The sequence below is a fragment of the Canis lupus genome, chromosome 21 (assembly GCF_048164855.1).
Source record: "Canis lupus baileyi chromosome 21, mCanLup2.hap1, whole genome shotgun sequence".
NCBI lineage: Eukaryota > Metazoa > Chordata > Mammalia > Carnivora > Canidae > Canis > Canis lupus.
Genome location: NC_132858.1, coordinates 39485824 through 39504499, shown reverse-complemented (window position 1 = coordinate 39504499; position 18676 = coordinate 39485824). Strand labels below are relative to the sequence as shown.

General features: G+C 43.6%; 1 protein-coding gene across 6 annotated transcripts in view; it reads left to right on the top strand.

The window, feature by feature from the left end:
• NAPEPLD (N-acyl phosphatidylethanolamine phospholipase D) overlaps window positions 1-18676 on the top strand; it is a 53824-nt gene continuing 35148 nt past the window's right edge. Inside the window, exon 1 of one of the 6 annotated variants that reach the window (XM_072791454.1) lies at window positions 1-143. Coding sequence is in view for 2 of the 6 variants with exons in the window: in XM_072791457.1 (XP_072647558.1) it covers window positions 14230-14273 (44 nt within the window). In the remaining 4 variants the exon portion in view is untranslated. Of the gene's footprint in view, window positions 144-231; window positions 566-1739; window positions 1857-10810; window positions 10951-13258; window positions 14274-18676 lie in introns of those variants that run through there. The other 5 variants (XM_072791459.1, XM_072791458.1, XM_072791461.1 and 2 more) reach the window with 5 other exon arrangements.

Below are 18676 nucleotides of genomic sequence, written 5' to 3'. Positions count from 1 at the left end.
GGCCGGGGGCGGAGGAACCCAGGCGCCGGCCGCCGCGGCCCTTCCCGCTGCGCGGGGGCGCTGTGCCCGGGGGCGCTGTGGGCCGCGGCGCATGAGGGGCCGCAGCGGCGGCGGCGCACGCGCCCTGCCGCCCCAAACGCCAGGTGAGCCCCGCCCCTCGCCCCGCCCCTCGCCCCGCCCCTCGCCCCGCCCCTCCTCTCGCCCCGCCCCCCCCGCCCCGGGCGCCGAGAGGTCTGCGCTCTCGCTCCGGCTCCCGCTCCCGCTCCCGCCCGGCTCGGTGCTCCCCGCCCGCAGCGCCGCTCGGGCTCGCTGTGTCCCGGCCTCGGGCGGTTCGCGGGCGCCGAGCCCTGCCTCCTCCTCCTGGGGATGCTGCGCCTGTGAGGGGCGGGGGCTCGTTTGACCCGCGCGCCTCGGGAGCCGCGGAGCCCGCTTCGTGTTGCCATTCGTGTTCCTGCCCTCGGGGGAGTCCGCCGGCCCTGCGAGCCGCGTGGATCCCGTCCGGTCCGCACGTCGCCGGGCCGCCGCTCCCCGGGTCCGAGGACGAGCGCTGTATGTAGATGAATCGGTCGGCAGCTTCCTTCGAGCAACTTATTTCTTTTTTTAGCAACTTATTTCTGTTTCGTGTCTGATATTTACCTTTAAAAGAAAAAAAAAAATCCATTCCAACAGGTTTCTCAGCTTGGGTCTTCGGAGTTCAGCAGGGAAGGGAGAGCGAGAAGAGAGGTGCAAGGTGGGGTGGGGTGGGCCGGGCCAGCCGGGGCTTTCTGGAGTTCTGGGTTTCCAGAGCGGGGCCCCCGCGGGCTCCTGGGGCTGGCGGGCGCCTCCCCCGCGGGCCGCCGACCTGGCCGTGGGCCGGAGCGCGGAGCTGCAGACGCCGCCGCAGGTCGGGAGGGCGAGGGAAGTCAGCCTTCCAAGAGCCATTTCGTTCTCGTCCTCGCCTTTACTGTTATAATATGACTCATCTCGTTTACTTTGGCTGAGAGCTTGGAGTGTTTGCTCTTTGATCATTCTGATTAATTTATCGAGAAAGTCATTGCTGAGCTACGGCTCTCTGGAAATCAGACCATTTCAATCTGTTACAAGTGGATACCTAGCAGTTTTGGTTCTGTTTTAGCTACACTGTTTTTGATTGAGCCTCGGACATCGATATCGTTGAGAAAGAAGTTATGTAATCTTTAAAAAGAAAAGGTTACCCATAGGCTACATCAGCCTGATGCTGCAAGAGAACATTAGGTCTGGGAGAGAAAATAATTAGGGCAGGTGCACTTGTTTAAGAATTTAAACAGAGATCGGCTTCACTTAGGCTCGTTGTGAGTCCACTGGAAATACAGCCCCAGTTTTCAAGACAAAAAAATTTTTTTTATTACATTCTGCAGGCTTTCCTGCTGCAGGAATTTCTGTAAGTCTCCAAGAGGGGAAAATACTTAGAGTATTTCTCATACTCCATTGTCATTCACAATTCCAAGTTAAATTGTACCGATTTCATATTGCAGAACTTAATTTTTAAATTGGTCCAAGGATAATTACATGAAGGACATTTTAATACAAGCATTCCATTGTAGGGTTTTGGTTATGTTTTAGTTGATACAGTCATCCTCTTATGTTTGTTTGAAAGGACATTATGTTCCTTTGGTACTTAACGTGTTTGGGAGGCTGAGGGGATTTTTAAGAACATTTTGTCTGTTTGGGTAAAGTATTATTTGCCTTTGATTTTGTTTCATTCTGCTTTTTCTTTGTAGTGGTAGATGGCTGTGGATGTGGAGGGTTTTTCCGTTCTACTCTTCTTATGTAAATAAGAATATGCCTGGAGCTGGGGGGCTGCGTTGATCTGGCATTTTAGATTGAAAAGCATGCAGGTGAAAGAGTGTTTGCATTGGAGTATTATTGGGGAAATGAACTGTGCATGTAATTGTTAATGAGCACCTTTATCCTGAAGGCCTGTGAGGGCATGTATAAAATGGGCATTAAAAAAATCACTCCTTTGGGGCGCCTGGGTGGCGCAGTCAGTTAAATATCTGACTCTTGGTTTCGGGTCAGGTGTCAGGTCGTGGGATCCAGCCCCAAAGTCGGGTTCCACGCTCAGTACAGAGTTTTCTTGGGATTCTCTAACTCTGCCTTTCCCACTTCCTCTCTCCCTCTCCTGTCTCTAAAATAAGTAAATCTTTAAAAAAGAAAATCATTCAAATGATTTGCAGCATGAGGTTCAAGTAATATACCATTCTAACCGCTATATTACTGAAGTAAGTCTACCTATCTAGAATTTATAGTGCTCGACTTGTCTTTTGAATTAATAACTATTTGTTGTGTATTTAAATATTTTATTAACAGATTTTCGTGACAGATTATGTATGAATTCGTATATCCCCAGGGGCAGGTTTGTTATGTCAGAAATAGTCTTGTCAACTCAGTTGGTTTGATAACATAACTAATTTACAAATGTCTTTCAAGTATTTCTGTATTTTAAGTTTGATTTAATAGGCATACAGTATGTGATGTTGTTAATCCCATTCCACAGATGAGGCAAACAGGAAACTGAGTGCCTGGGAGATTTTTTTTTTTTAAGATTTTGTTTATTCATGAGAGAGACAGAGGCAGAGACCTAGGTAGAGGGAGAAGCATGCTCCCTGCTGGAAGCCTGATATGTGACTCGAGCCCAGGACCCTGGCATCATGCCCCGAGCTGAAGGCAGAAGCTCAACCACTGAGCCACCCGGTGTCCCAAGCCTGGGAGATTTTAGGCAAGGTCCCTTAGCACCACAGCTCTGGCCTTGCTACCTCTTGTAGAAAGGGGTACCAATGAAGCCAAGGTCGAGTGGTGTGGCACAGTAAGCTTTGGCCAGCATTATGGCCATAGATTACACCCCAAACCTGTGTGTGAGTGGTATCATTGGTTATGGGGGTATGGGGCTTGCGTATAGATGGATCAGCATCAATTCAAAAGTGTAATTGAGAAACAACTTCATATGTACCCACTACCTAAAACAATCCACCTTTTCCCTGGAAGGCAGCAGATTTTCAGGTTTATCTAAATTGAAGTCTTCCTAGATGAAGGGACCAGTAGCCAACTGACTGAACAGCAAGTACCTGTATACTTCTGTGCTCATTTTTTTTTTTAAACAACATAATTTTTTTTTAAATTTATTTATGATAGTCACAGAAAGAGAGAGAGAGAGAGAGAGAGAGAGGCGCAGAGACATAGGCAGAGGGAGAGGCATGCACCGGGAGCCCGACGTGGGATTCGATCTCGGGTCTCTAGGATTGCGCCCTGGGCCAAAGGCAGGTGCCAAACCGCTGCGCCACTCAGGGATCCCTCATTTTTTTTTTTTTTTTAAGATTTTATTTATTTATTCATGACAGAGAGGCAGAGACACAGGCAGAGGGAGAAGCAGGCTCCATGCAGGGAGCCCGACACGGTACTCGATCCCGGGTCTCCAGGATCACACCCCAGGCCAAAGATGGCGCCAAACCGCTGGGCCACCGGGGCTGCCCTTCTGTACTCATTTGTAATCTTTCTTGTTTTTAAGAGTAAAGTTGTCAGAATAAAGAAACACCAAGCTTCCTCATTGTTTCTGGCACTCCTTGAACTGGTGAGATGTATGTTTGTTTTGCTTACAGGACTCTGATGCTAGGACACCTGGACAACAGCAATAATTGGATTGGGAAGGTTTCTGTATTTGGAGGGTCCTCAGACTAGGAAGATGTTTTGTTCTTTTTTTAAGTTACTGTGTTCCTTCCTTTGGCTTGTTTGGAGAGTTTGTGAAAAGAAGTACTGTGTATATATTCAGAGTATTGTGCTGTTAGATGGTTGAAGTAACTAGGGACAGTTTACAGAGTTTCTAGACTCCATTTAAAAAAAAACCTTAAGACCCATTTATCTGTTTATGAGCTAAACTAAGTAAAATACCCTACATGGGGTGAAATGTGTCCTTTATCTTTTTATGCAGATCATATGCTCTTTTGGCCCAGGTGTTTTTAAACATGATCATGATGAGAGCATGGCTAATGGACAGTCCAGGCTCTATCACTAGCCAGAGCTGGACCCTTGGAATGTCATGTCACCCTCTGGCCTGACCTGCTTCACCTTTAAAGTAAAGGGGTCACACAGTGATGAACGTGAGTCCTGGCATGGCCAAGTTAGAAAGGACTTTAGTACGTTCCGGTTCAACTTCTTAATTTCCAGATTTCCTGTTTCTGCTCTTGCAAGCGTTTTTAGCCTATCATGATACTGCAAAACTGAAACCTCAAAACGAGACTTTTCTACTGCAAAACTCAAACCTCAAAACGAGACTTAAAAAAAAAAAAAATGAGACTTTTCTACCATTTCACAGAGATGAGGTACTTGTAACATTCTTGGATGAAAGTTAATTCCTGATTCTTTGCACATACAGTATCTCAATTTCATATGTAGATGCGATGTTTGGTGTGTATGAATGTATATATGATGCTGCTCAGAGCCTGTTTTTTTTAACTGGGTGAATATGAATGCCAGTGGGCATGTTGAATATCATCACAATAAAGAATTTGATGGGGCAGCCTGGGTGGCTCAGCAGTTTAGTGTCGTCTTCAGCCCAGGGCCTGATCCTGGAGCCCCTGGATCAAGTCCCACGTCGGGCTCCCTGCATGGAGCCTGCTTCTCCCTCTGCCTGTGCGTGTGCTTGTGTGTGTGTGTGTGTGTCTCATGAATAAATAAATAAAATCTTAAAAAAAAGGGGAGCCCCGGTGGCGCAGCGGTTTAGCGCCGCCTGCAGCCCGGGATGTGATCCTGGAGATCCCGGATTGAGTCCCACGTTGGGCTCCCTGCATGGAACCTGCTTCTCCCCCTGCCTGTGTCTCTGCCTCTCTCTCGCTCTCTCTGAATAAATAAATAAATCTTTAAAACAAAATATTTAAAAAAAAAAAGAATTTGACAAACTGTACTCAGTAACATTCTCTTGGTTAAGCATGAATAGGAGCTTTATAATTCCTTTTTGCTTAACTACCCAACTGTCTTAAATCGTAGCTTGTAATAATGCTCATCTCCAATTTACTATCAACTGTTCACATTTTAGTAAGTTTTGTTGAAGACCTAACTTTGCATTTATATGGTCCCTGAAGCCTAGAGTGATCATTCCTCCAGGTTTTTCTGGGACTGAGGTTTTCAAGAGGCAGGACTCTCGGTGCTAGAACTGGGAAAGCCCCGGGCACAGTAGGGTCCCCCTGCCCGAAGTTGTCTCTTCATTGAACTTGATTAACAGTTCTTCCCAGTTGGATAAAATGCCAGGTGGTTATGTGCTGGATGAATTTAGGTATCTTTTCAAAGGCAAAGAAAATATCTTCAAGGCCTCATGTATATTACCTGTTTATATGACTGGAATATAGAGCTATATATAAAAGCATTATTTGTTCTTTTTTATATAACTTTGAGAGCAGTTTAGTGATTAAATAGATCACATCATCATTTGAAATCTCCATGTAAAATTAAAAGGGCAGTTATATTTATGAGGGAACTTGTCAGGGAACTACTAAGTGCTTTTTACTTTGAAAGGGAAAAAAAAAAGACATGGTTGAAAGCAAAAAAGGTTAGCCTTGGCAGTGAGACTAACTGTTGGCTGTATTTACAAACTTTGAACCCCGTATCTGTTCAAGATAAATTTATTGGATTTTCCTTGCAGATTCAATGTGATTAGTGGAAAGAGCACGGGCTCTGGAATCTGATTCAACTTGGGTTGGATCTCCAGGTCCAACTGTTAACCAGCTTTTTGACTTTATGCAAACTATAAAACTGTAAACCTTTGGTTATATCACCCTTAACATGAGGATAATTTGTACCTCCTGGGACTGTTGTAAGGGTTGAATGAGATAACTTATTTATTTATTTATAAAGATTTTATTTATTCATGAAAGACACACGGAGAGAGAGAGAGAGAGAGAGAGAGAGAGAGAGGCAGACACAGGCTCCATGCAGGGAGCCTGACGTGGGACTCGACCCTGGAACTCCAGGTTCACGCCCTGGGCCGAAGGCAGGTGCCAAACCTCTGAGCCACCCAGGGATCCCCAGATAACTAATATATTTAAAGTGGCACAGAGTAAGTGCTTAATGAGCAGTAAACTAGCAGTCAGGTGTGCTGCTCGGTGTACCCATGTTTGGATCAGGAAGGATTATGTGTTTCCATAGCTTCCCTGAACTTCGCAGCTATGGTTATTGTCTCAGTCGGGATTAGTTTTGGGAGGTTTAGGATTAGGAAATTCTGGAGTGGGTATTGTGGCTCCTGAAGTCCTAGTTCTCTATGCCATTCCTAGGACGTGGCCCTCATACTCCGGGTGGCTCCGGCCAGCAAGGTGCAGGAAGAATAAAAAAGAATGTCTCCCTTGCCCTTAGGGAGGCTCCCAGAAGCATCTTGGAAGACTCCTGCTTGAATCACAAAGTATCATCAATATGGCTAATCCCCTAGTTGGAAAGGTAGGAAAGGTGGTCATGTAGCTGGTGCATAGCTACTTATCCTAAGTGAAACTGGGGCTCTGTTACAGAAGAGAAAGGGAGGGGATTAGATCTTATGGTAAGCCTCTTCTAGTTTTGTTTTTGTTTTGTTTTTTTAAAAGCATTTAAAATTTTTTCATTTATTTTTTTTTGAGAGAGAGGCTGCATGAGCAGGGTGGGCAGAGGCAGAGGGAGAGAGTCCTTTTTTTTTTTTTTTGGGAGAGAGAATCCTAAGTAGCCTCCACGCTCAGCTCAGTGCAGAGCCCAATTTGGGCTCCATCTCAAGACTGAGATCATGATCGGAGCTGAAACCAAGAGTTGGACACTTTACTGAGTTCCCCACAGGTGCCTCAGCATCTTATAATCTTTACCACTTGGTCACAACTTTACCACTATAGAAATTCAAGGTCTCAGGAATTCCCTAGGGTTTTTCAGTTTTGATTTCTGTAATTAGTAGTAGGAATGCCCTCTGTTGGCTTTTGTCTTACTGTCCTTTGGTTACTTGTGCTTCTGCTATAATTTGATTCCCAGTAAGTCTTTTTAAAACCGGTTAACTCTGGGGGCTCCTCAGTGGCTCAGATGGTTAAGTGTTTGCTTTCAGCTCAGGCCGTGATCCCAGGGTCCTGGGAAGGAGCCCTGAGTTGTGGTGGGCTCCCTATCCAGTGGGGAGCTTGCTTCTCCCTCTCCCCTGACCCCTCCCCTCATTGTATGCTCCCCCACGCACTCTTTCTCCCTCTCTCACAAATAAGTAAATCTTTTTGAAAAACCCTGAAATAAAAACAATTTTTTAAAAACTCTGTCTCAGTGAAGAAATTAGGAGATTAAACTCCTATTCTTCATTATTCATTCAATAAATATTTATTTTTGACATTTTTAAAATTTAACTTTTATTTTTTTAAACGTTTTATTTATTTGACAGAGAAAGAGAGAGAGAAAGAGAGAGAGAGAGAGAACAGCTAGAGAGTGGGAGAGGGAGAAGCAAGCAAGGAGCCTGATGCGGGACTTGATCTCAGGACCCCAGGATCATGACCCGAGTCGGAGGCAACAGACTGAGCCACCCAGGTGTCCCTCAATAAATATTTATTGAATACTCCTCATGTATAGGCTGCTCAGGGTTATTGGAGACAATGTGAATCATCATGGATTATGTTTCCTTTTCTTTTGGTTCGGCTTCCTAGGAGCACAGAGTCGAATTTGTGACTCAACTGGACTGAATACAAGTCTGTGACCTATCAGACTTTGTCTGTAGCGATGTGGTCTTCCCAGTCCTAGCACTGTGTGGTCATCCTGTGGTTATGTGCCCTCTCTAACTTGTAGTGAGGGGCAGGGAGGAAGACTAGGCTTTGTGGCTGACAGTTGCCAGGCTGACATAAATTTGAGGGTATCAGAAAGTCCCTGTGGTCCTTCTTACATGCCTGTCCTACTTTTATACCAATGACTAATTCAAAGTGGTTGTTCTTAACAGTGTGTATTGGAATCACCCACAGAGCTTTTAGAAGCTATCTGGGGAACCCCCACCTGACATTTTGATTCAGTAGCCTCGAGTATAATTTTTATTGATTGATTGATTGATTGATTCATTCATTCATTCATGAGAGAGACACACACAGAGAGAGAGAGAGAGAGGCAGAGACACAGGCAGAGGGAGAAGCAGGCTCCATGTGGGGAGCCCGATGTGGGACTCGATCCCAGGCCCCGGGATTACAACCTGAGCCAAAGGTAGAGGCTCAATCACTGAGCCACCCAGGTGCCTGAGAATCCCAGGTTTAAGGCTTTGTAGCCATTGGCTTGGAAATACTTAAAGAGGAGTCCCACGTTGCTCCCTATCAGTTATCCTGGAGATCAGATCTTTCCTTAATGACCTGTTTTGAGGGCGATCCCTGGGTGGTTCAGCGGTTTGGCGCCTGCCTTTGGCCCAGGGTGTGATCCTGGAGACCTGGATCAAGTCCCAGGTCGGGCTCCCTGCATGGAGCCTGCTTCTCCCTCTGCCTGTGTCTCTCTCTCTTTCTCTCTGTGTCTCTCATGAATAATAAATAAAATCTACAAAAAAAAAAAAACAAAAAACAAAAAACAAAAAACCCTGTTTGACCACCGGAAGGGGAAGTTGGAAAACCTTGAGACCAGTAGTCACTTGGTTGGGAGATAGAAGGCACCAAATGCTTTAGGGGACATTTAGCCAGCGTTGCCTGGCCTGCCTAAATTGCCTGCTCCTCTGGTGGGAAGCTTCTCCTCTGAGCCAGAGAACCTTGCTAACTGGGCTCAGGCTCTGGTGAAGTGCTGATAGTGGGTGCGGCCGCTATGAGCATCCTGAGTTGGCACATTTTTCTCCCTGGGGGACAGTGAGGGGAGATAATGGGGTGAGGGTGGAAAGGATTGTTATTTCCAGAACCAGGACACTGTTCAAAGTTTATGAAGAGTCTCCTGGTGAATTCAGAGAGTTGCTAAGGTCACAAGGAGCCATGGGGTTGCATAGGAATCCTGTGGAGAATCGTGGCTTCATATTTGTTTTGAGATTTATGAATTCCGGGAAGACCAGGGCTGCTCTTGCTCAAATATAAGACAAAAACATATTCCAGAGTTTATGTCATTTCAGTTTATTCATGCCATTATGCTCAGCTCTTGTATCTTATTAGTGTAGAAATTTAAAAATGGAATATATGCTTAGAATATAATAAGACAGTGGCTTATAGTTATTAGGGGCTTATTGTGTGCCAGACACTGGGCTAAGGATCACGTACATTTAGTCCAATACCACAGTGACATGGAAACTAAGACTTAGAGGTGACAAGGATACATGCCAAGTTGGGAAATATTTATTTTAAAATGTTTAAAAAAACAAAATGTTTACATTTTTTGTGCTCCTTTTTCTGGTAATGTGGCTTTTCCTGATGACTTGATTCAAGTATATTTTAATTATATCTAGTTTTTGATATGCTTTTATAATTCTTGGTATTCTTTTTTTTTTAAATTCTTGGTATTCTTAAGAATACTGTAAGTAAGGATACTTCCTGATATTTTTTTTTTAAGATTTTATTTCTTTATTCATGAGAGACAGGTGTCCCACTTTCTGGTATTCTTAAGCTACACTGAGTTGAGGGATGCCACAGTGGCTCAGTCAGTTAAGTCTCTGCTTTTAGCTTAGGTCATGATCTCGGGGTCCTGAATTAGGAGCCTGATATCTGGCTCTCTGATCATTGGGAGCCTGCTTCTCCCTCTCTTTCTGTATCTCCCCATCTTGTGCGCGCTCTCTCTCTCTCTCTCTCTCAAATAAATAAATGAAACCTTTATAAAAGACACACTGAAAAAAAAATGTTAGTTGACCTTTTGGGGATGTCACATGGCGCCACTGTGAACCTGCTGTTACACTGTCAGCCAATGAGCAGAACAGGGTCTGACCTCAGTGGTGCCCTGGGCCTTGCTTCCTTGTAAAAGCTCCCACTGTTGGTTGGTTAGTTGTCCTTTACCTTTTTCTCATGCAGGATTGTGTGCCCTTTTGACATACTCCTTTGTACATGAATCAGGGCCTCAAGCAACCTCCCTGGTGCCTTTCTTGCTTTCCATCACCCTCTGTGTTGACATCCAGGCCCTGTTACTGGTTGGCTGCATTCAGAGGCTTATGAGCCTCCTCCACATCCCCGATCTTGTGGATCACAGAACTTCTCATCAGTGTGAACCACTTGGCATATAAGGAGAAAGTATTCAGGTGTTTTGGAAATGCCTCATACAGTTTTTAGTATTCATAGCTAACACTAATGTAAACATGTTTCTCCAAAATCTGTATGGTTGTCTATAATTTTTTTTTAAGATTTTATTTTTTCATGATTGAGAGAGAGGGGGAGAGAGAGAGAGAGGCAGAGACACAGGCAGAGGGAGAAGCAGGCTCCATTCAGGGAGCCCGATGTGAGACTCGACCCCTGGACTCCAGGTTCACACCCTGGGCCGAAGGCAGGCGCCTAACCACTGGGCTACCCAGGGATCCCCATTTTTTTGCTAGAATTTAGATGTAGTAGACATTCAAACATGTTTGGTAAATGTCTCTAAAAATGATTGAAGTATAGGCCCTTACAAATTATACCTGAAACTTTATTATAAGGGTGAAAATCAAATGATTTTGATGTTCAGATTTGTCATGAAATCTCTTCTGAAATACTTTAAGCTGTAAATAAATAATCACCTGGTTTGCCGGGTAAACCCAGGGAACTCTACTTTCTCCAGGTAGCCAACTTTGCTGTTCTCAGATGAAAACTGTTATACTTATCCCTTGCTAGCCCAGCCTGGGAAGGTGGCTGCATCTGAGCTAACTGTAGCTGGGAACTTCCTTCCGGGGGTGGACTTGGCAGGGGCACGCCGCGGTGGGGCCACGTTAGAGGGGGCAGTTCCTCCGTGGCCTGAGCAGGCTCTCGGGGGCAGCCACGGATTGATAGGACCTAGGAGGGTGAAGGGGCCTTGAGGTTGTGCCCCTTCCCTAACCCTAAGAAGAAAGTCTCAATGACAGTAAGTGACTTTTTTTTTTTTTTTTTAAGATTTTGATTATTAGAGGGGGCACCTGGGTGGCTCAGGGTGTGATCCTGGGGTCCTGGGATCGGGTCTTGCATCAGGCTCCCCACGGGGAGCCTGCTTCTCCCTCTGCCTAAGTCTCTACCTCTCTCTGTGTCTCATGAATAAATAAAAAAAAATTAAAAAAAAAAAAGGGAACTGAAGTCGGAAGTTAGAGAGTATTTTTCCTTTCATTACCCTTCCTTTCTATCTAGGAGCTATGAAGACCAATTTCTCCAATCTTATTTTTTTTTTTTTTTAAGTGGGGAAGAGAGCATTTGTGTGTGTGTGTGTGTGTGTGTGTGTGTGAGAGAGAGAGACACACACACACGTGTGCATGCGGGAGCGGGCAAAGGGGGGGGTGCAGTTGGAGAGGGAAAAAGAGAATCTTAAGCAGGCTCCATGCACAGCGTGGAGCCCAGCGTGGGGCTGGGTCTTGTGATCCTGAGTTCATAACCTCAACCGAAATCAAGAATCAGACACTTAAGCAGCTGAACCAGCCAGGCACCCCTCCATTCCTTTTCTTTATGGGATATATATTTTTATGTGTTATGCTTTAAAAATAAACTTTCTTTTTGCATAATTGATTGAGACAGAGACAGGAGAGAGAAAGACCACATTTTGAAAGTTTATTTTTGTTCAAATCTTGGCTTAAGGAATAATGAACACGTAAGATCATCTGACAGATTGAGGGTACACTTTTAAGTTTCTCAAGTATCGGGCTAGTCTTTCCTCCCCATATTCCCAGCCTTTTCTGTTAAGTAATTGTATTATTTAGGTTTTACTGATTACACCAGAAATGAATCTTAACTTTTCGTTTGCATAATTTTTAAGATATTAAGGAGGTGATAATTATGTCATTTCAGGAAACCTACTTTATGCATGTTTTCTCAATTTGCCATAACATGCCATTTTAGTAGCGTTATCCTGAGGCTTCCAGTTGCAGTACTGTAGGTGGTATTTTAAAGTGGGCTTTGGTCTTAAGCTGCCTTGTTTATTGTTTCTGATTCTAACCAAAGCTTTGCTTTCTTATAGGAAAAAACTCATTATAGAGGAAGCACTTACACTGTATGTATTTTGGTGATGTAAAAATCTCTTGATAGCCTGTTAAATGACTTTTTAGTTCAATATATTGCATTTTGTCAAATAGCAAAGGATTTTCAAAGCCTTTGGTGTTGTGTGATCATGAACATTTGTTATCCTTGATTAATTTTTGAAAAGAAAACGTGTTCTCTCATTTGTATCCTGGAGTGTCAGGTTGTATTTTGTACTCCCTTTTTTCCAAACTGTCTATCCTGAGTCTTAGGTGCTTTTGGTAAGGTAGCATTTCTTTGAGAATTACTTGTGTCAGATGACAAAACACAATTTAGTAACAAATTCCATGTCCTTATTATTATTATTTTTTTTAAGTTTTTATTTATTCATGATAGTCAGAGAGAGAGAGGCAGAGACACAGGCAGAGGGAGAAGCAGGCTCCATGCACCGGGAGCCCGACGTGGGATTCGATCCCAGGTCTCCAGGATCCCGCCCTGGGCCAAAGGCAGGCACTAAACCACTGCGCCACCCAGGGATCCCTCCATGTCCTTATTTAAGGAAAAAAAATCATGGGATGTGGGGAGTATGGTGCTTCAGTAGAACACTTTTCCTGAGGAATTTTTTTGTAAGAGTCCATTTTATTGAGCATAGAAGAGGCAATGTGGAAACAAGGAATGATTGGTTAGGAGATTGGGAATTTTCTTATCAGGCTGGCAGGTGCTGTTTTTTTCTTTTTCTTTTTATAAATTTATTTTTTATTGGCGTTCAACTTGCCAACATATAGAATAACAACACCCAGTGCTCATCCCGTCAAGTGCCCGTCACCCAGGCACCCCCACCCCCCGGCCACCTCCCCTTCCACCACCCCTAGTTCGGTTCCCAGAGTTAGGAGTCTTTTTTAGGGTCAGGTACACGCACTAAGCTGAATTGGAGGATTGTGATTGGTGTGTGATAGGGTTTCCCGTAAGTGCAGGTTGACTTGGGTTTAGATTTGTGGGCCAGGCCACAGGGGCAGCTTCCATTCTGTGGGTCCTGCTATTCGAATTAATTTTATCATTTGTTGAAGTAATTTTTCTGTCAATAATCAGAACACTTTATAAGACAAATTTAAAGTTTTTTTTATACAAGAAAATACTTTGGTTTTTATAAAGGATAGAGAAATGTAGACTTTTATAAAAATACTTTTTAAAAAAAATTTTTTATTTATTTATGATAGTCATCACAGAGAGAGAGAGAGAGAGAGGCAGAGACACAGGCAGAGGGAGAAGTAGGCTCCATGCACCGGGAGCCCGACGTGGGATTCGATCCCGGGTCTCCAGGATCGCGCCCTGGGCCAAAGGCAGGCGTCAAACCGCTGCGCCACCCAGGGATCCCTAAAAATACTTTTTTAAACATAAATTAAAAAAAATACTTTAAAACAGTGAGAAACAGAGAGCTTGTGTGCTCTAGCAGGGGAGCAGCAGGCAGAAGGAAAGGGAGAAGCAGGGAGCCCCATGCAGGGCTCGATCCTGGGACCCTGGGATCATGACTTGAGCCGAAGGCAGACCGTTAACCACTGAGCCACCCAGGGCCCCCAACATAAAATTTTTAAGAACAATTTCTGCAATCTGTTTTGAATCTATCTGGAATTCTAGGATGTTATCTTTCACTTGAACAAAGGTTCTAGTTACCATATCCTTTACTTTTCTACTGAACGTAAATAATAGTTGTCATGATTTGCATTTGGATAGTGCTTGGGAAATACTAACCCCTGATGTCCTTGCTCATCATTACAGCACATCAGGGAGACATTTGGTAGTTCTCTTTATTTAACAGAGGAGGAAGGCCAAGTTGAGAGAGGTGAAGTTGCTTTCTCCTGCGCTAATCCCTCTCCACTTAGTGGTAACACTGGAGTCCCGTCTTCTATGCTCCCAACTCCCAAGTTCTTTTCCCTTTTGGGAAGGTAAATTGTTTGGTGTGGTAAATACATTTATATCCTTTTTTTAAAAATTTATATCCTATATACATATACATCTAAGTGTCTATTATGTATATATGTGTACTTATATGTATTCTAAAACATTTTTGACTCAAGAATTTTTTTTTAAAAGATTTTGTTTATTCACGAGAGAGACACAGAGAGAGGCAGAGACACAGGCAGAGGGAGAAGCAGGCTCCCTGCAGGGAGCCTGATGTGGGACTCGATCCCAGGACCCCGGGATCATGACCCAAGCCAGACGCAGACCTTCAACCACGGAGCCACCCAGGTGCCCCTTAACTTCAAAAATTGTTATTAAAAGTTGTCATGACTTATTTTTACTGTGCTCCCAGGTATAGTATATTGAGCTATTTGCTTTTTCCTTTAACTTTTTAGTGAAACTGGTTGTTAAGCCAACAAAGTAAAAAAAAAAATGAAATTCACCCATAACAAACAGTGTGGTACTTTCTTTGTTGACGTATGGTGTGTACATACCTCCCACAGAACATTTTCCCTTTCATTAGCCAGTGTTCTTCCCACGCTTGGACATATCTCTCCTCCCATCAGACTCCTGAAAACATATGGGGATTAACACCAGTCTTAAGGGAAGTCTGTAATGCATGTGAGGGAGGGAGACAGATTATTTTTATTTTTTTTTGTAGATATTTAAAAAGGATTTTATTTATTTATTCATGAGAGACACAGAGAGAGAGTGGGACAGAGACACAGGCAGAGGGAGAAGCAGGCTCCCTGTGGGAATCTGATGTGGGACTCTGTCCCAGGACCCCAGGATCATGACCTGAGCCAAAGGCAAGACACTCAACCACTGAGCCACCCAGGTGTCCCTGAGACAGTTTAATTTCACCTGTGGAAGCCCTTTGCAGACACTTTAGTGAGTTGAAATAGTTTCATTAGCTATGTTATTTAGCATTATATTAAAAGGATCCTTTCTATTAAAGATAGGACTGCAAATATAAATTGGTAAATTTTGTGTTTAGATGTCTGAAAATATAGTTCTGAATGTTTTCCAGATTTCAGGTCAGCATCTTTGTTGGCATGTAATGGATAATCACTCACTTAGTATTTATTAAATGTCACCTCCAGGAATAATGGTTTGCAGGGTCATGATTTATGAGCATGTTGAAATCCTAAACATACATTGTGCTAATGTAATTTTTTTCTTGAACTTTTTAAATGATAAAGCAGTGCATTCAGTTCTAGGCAGCTGGCAAATCTTAAATGTCAAAGAAAGAAAGGATAAAACATTTGCTTTTGAAATAGACAGTCCTTGTTTTTTGAAAGCATTTTACCCATGTGTGCAGTTATTGAAATAAAATATTTGTACTTGGCAGACTTGTCTTCACCAAATGTCACAGCTCAGATCTCTCTTTGGTTAGAGACATTGGAATAAGTCCTTCTCCTATTAAGTAGGCAATTAATCTTCAAAGAAATGTAGACAGTGTAGTTGATAATTACTAGATGGAAATTATGTTCTTTTTGTAACAAATTGCTCTTTAAAAGAGACTATTTGTATTTTATATTGGTTGTCATAGGGCTTTGTTTAAATTTGCCTCTGGATTGTAGATTTTTAGTCCAAATTTAGCTATTGTTCACAAAGTTAGCTGTTGTTCACAGTGGAAAGGAAGGTTAACACATTAATTGTGATTCTGATTGTATTTAATTACCAAGGCTAATGTTTTGGCTCCTCTTCCAAAATCTGTATTTCCATATAAAAACTGGTATATTTTATCAATGTCAGGACAGACATTTTATGCATATTTGACCACCACTGACGACAACAGGTTGTGTCATATAATGGGTGCCCTTATAATTGATAATATTTTTACCATCTTAGTGCCTCATAAAATGACACTGTGCCTTAAATTGGATGAAAATCGGCATAATGTAAGCTCTTCTTCAAGTTTTGAACTTAATTTTAAAACACAGGTTGTTTATCTTGTATGTGTATGCATAAGTCTGCCCATCTCCTTTTGCTTACTGTTGGCCTGAGATCAAGGCTGGATTTTTACTTGTTAAATTTGGAGAGATCTATAGCCAGAAATAATGAGAAAATTTGCTACACTTAATTAAGGAAACTCCAGCCTGGATATGTTGAGGGGTTTGTCTGAATTTACAAAGCTTGAAAGCTAATTAGTTACTAGCAGGGCCATCCACAGAACCCACTCTAATTCAGTCCTCATTTTTCCCAAGATTTTATCTTTGGTATTTCAAGATGACCCTTGTGAGATCGTTGCTGTGCATTACAGAGTGACCAGAACACAGATAGTTAATGAGGAGCTTCTCACATGACCTAGCATCAGGCCAGCTCCTGTGTCTCCACTGGCTGAGGCTCACTTTGTCACCGGAGGACCTGTTGGTAGAGCTTGTCACTTTGCATGTTCCCCGAATGGACTGGCAGTACTTTTCCTATAAGAGAACAAGTCCAGATGGTTAAGGTTCATGTCCTTCCGTTTTTTCCCGATCATTTCCTAGTGTGCATAGTGTGCAGTGGTGCAGCATAGTGCCAATATTTCATATTGCTTGAACACTTTCATGGTAGCATAAAATCGTGTGAATATATGTTCAGGTACTGAAGGATATTTTAAGAATCCTGTGTAAAGGCCCTGTGATGGCAGTGGGTGGCCTTGAGGTGGGAGCATGGTGCATTTCAGGAAATAGATTAAGGCCATGTATTTGGAGCAGAGCAGGGTGTGGGCAGGGCAAGAAACACCCTCTTGGAGCATCTTCTTACTGACCTTTGCCCTTGTTCTGAGAACCAAGGGAGTCTTCTAGAGGCTTTTTCTTTTCATTGATCAGATTTGCCTTTAAAAAGATCATTCCTGGGGATCCCTGGGTGGCTCAGCGGTTTAGCGCGTGGCTCAGTGGTTTAGCGCTTGCCTTGGGCCCAGGGCGTGATCCTGGGGACCAGGGATTGAGTCCTGCATGGGGCTTCCTGCATGGAGCCTGCTTCTCCCTCTGCCTGTGTCTCTGCCTTTCTCTCTCTCTCTCTCTCTCTCTCTCTCTCTCTCTCTGTGTGTCTCTCATAAATAAATAAAATATTTTAAAAAATATAATAAAAAGATCATTCCTGAAGACTGGATTTTGTGTGTATTGGGGTGAAGGGTATGTTAAGAGAGGATTGCTTGCTGTTTGCTGGAGAACTGTTCCCATGGGTTGATTGGGGTGAGAGCCTGAGTGGATGGGAGGAAAGAAGATGGGGGCAGCATGCAGAGACAGTTTATTGTTCAAGGATGAAGCAGAACCCATTTTTCACTCTCATTCTACTCCCAGGTCCCTGGAAACCTCTCTGTTCTCTTACCTTCACTTGTATCACCTCCCAAGCAACCTGGGTCCCAGGGTCATCTTTTCCTTAGGTGTCAATGAGCACTTCCTCTTGGATGCCTCCTTGTTGTCTCACACACTGTCTCCAGGTCACTGGGTCAGAAATCCACTTCTTTTCCATGCTCTAAACACTTGTTTTGCCCTAATTCCTTGGCTTAGTTATTGGTGCTTTTTTGGTTATTGGTCATTTCTGACTCCTGCCTCCCAACCTGCCCTACAAACTGTCCAAAGTCTGTGACCATCCAGAGACTTGGGCTTTGGTGATTTACCCTTTGTTTCTTGGATTTATTCTGTGCTTTCTTTTCTGTCCCTGCCTCCTGTCTTTTCACTGGGCTGTTACTACTACTTCGTGTTTCGATTAGAAATGTGCACAAGCTAAGCACACAGAGGGAGAGGGAGAAGCAGACTTCCCACTGAGCAGAGAGCCTGGTGTGGGACTCAGTACAGGACCCTGGGATCGTGACTTGAGTGGAAGACTGACTTGGGCGGAAGGCAGATGCTTAACTGAGCCACCCAGGTGTCCCAGGAGTGGTTATTTAAATGGAATGTGTGAACCACGGAGCAGAGTGCTTTGCTGTTACTGGGTGTCCTGGGCTGCCTGTTTGCTGCTCACAAATTGATCTCCCAGGCTCCAGTGTTTTGGCCACATTCTTTCGTTTTTATCCTATCAGTTGTCCCCTTCTAAGCCCCTTCATTTTCCTTCCTTGCTTACAGTGTAGTGGACCTCCTTAAAGTCTCAGGCCAGGCCCCAAATCGAATCCCACCTTTCATGCCCTCGCTGTTGGCTCTCACAAGCCTTCCTTACTACTTAGGTCCCAGCCTCTTGGAAGGCTAGATGTTGTCTCAAAACCCTGTTGTGACTTTGCTTTTGTGGTTTTTGAATCAGAGGGCCCATTTCTCCTTCCTTTTTCTAATTGTTTAAAACAATGAGCCAAACTTTATTACATATTAGTAGGAATATTATATGTGTGTTATATGTGTATGTGTAAATACTGTGTATATGTGTCTGTAGAAATAGGCCCATGTACGTATCTCACAAGCTGTTTATTATCACAAGGGGTAGGTAGCATCAGGTCAGCTCTACCATCTATTAGACATGTTACATTGTCAGGAAATAAAGTCTCTAAATTTGGTTTGTGTACATCTGTTAAATGGAGTAGTATTTAAATGATTGGTCCTTGTTCCTGCCCTTTGTAAAGTCCTGGACCTGAACTTTTTTTTTTTTTTTTTTTTTAAAGATTTTTGTTTATTTATGAGAAACAGAGAAAGGCAGAGACACAGGCAGAGGGAGAAGCAGGCGCCATGCAGGGAGCCCTATGTGGGACTTGATCCTGGGACCCCAGGATCATG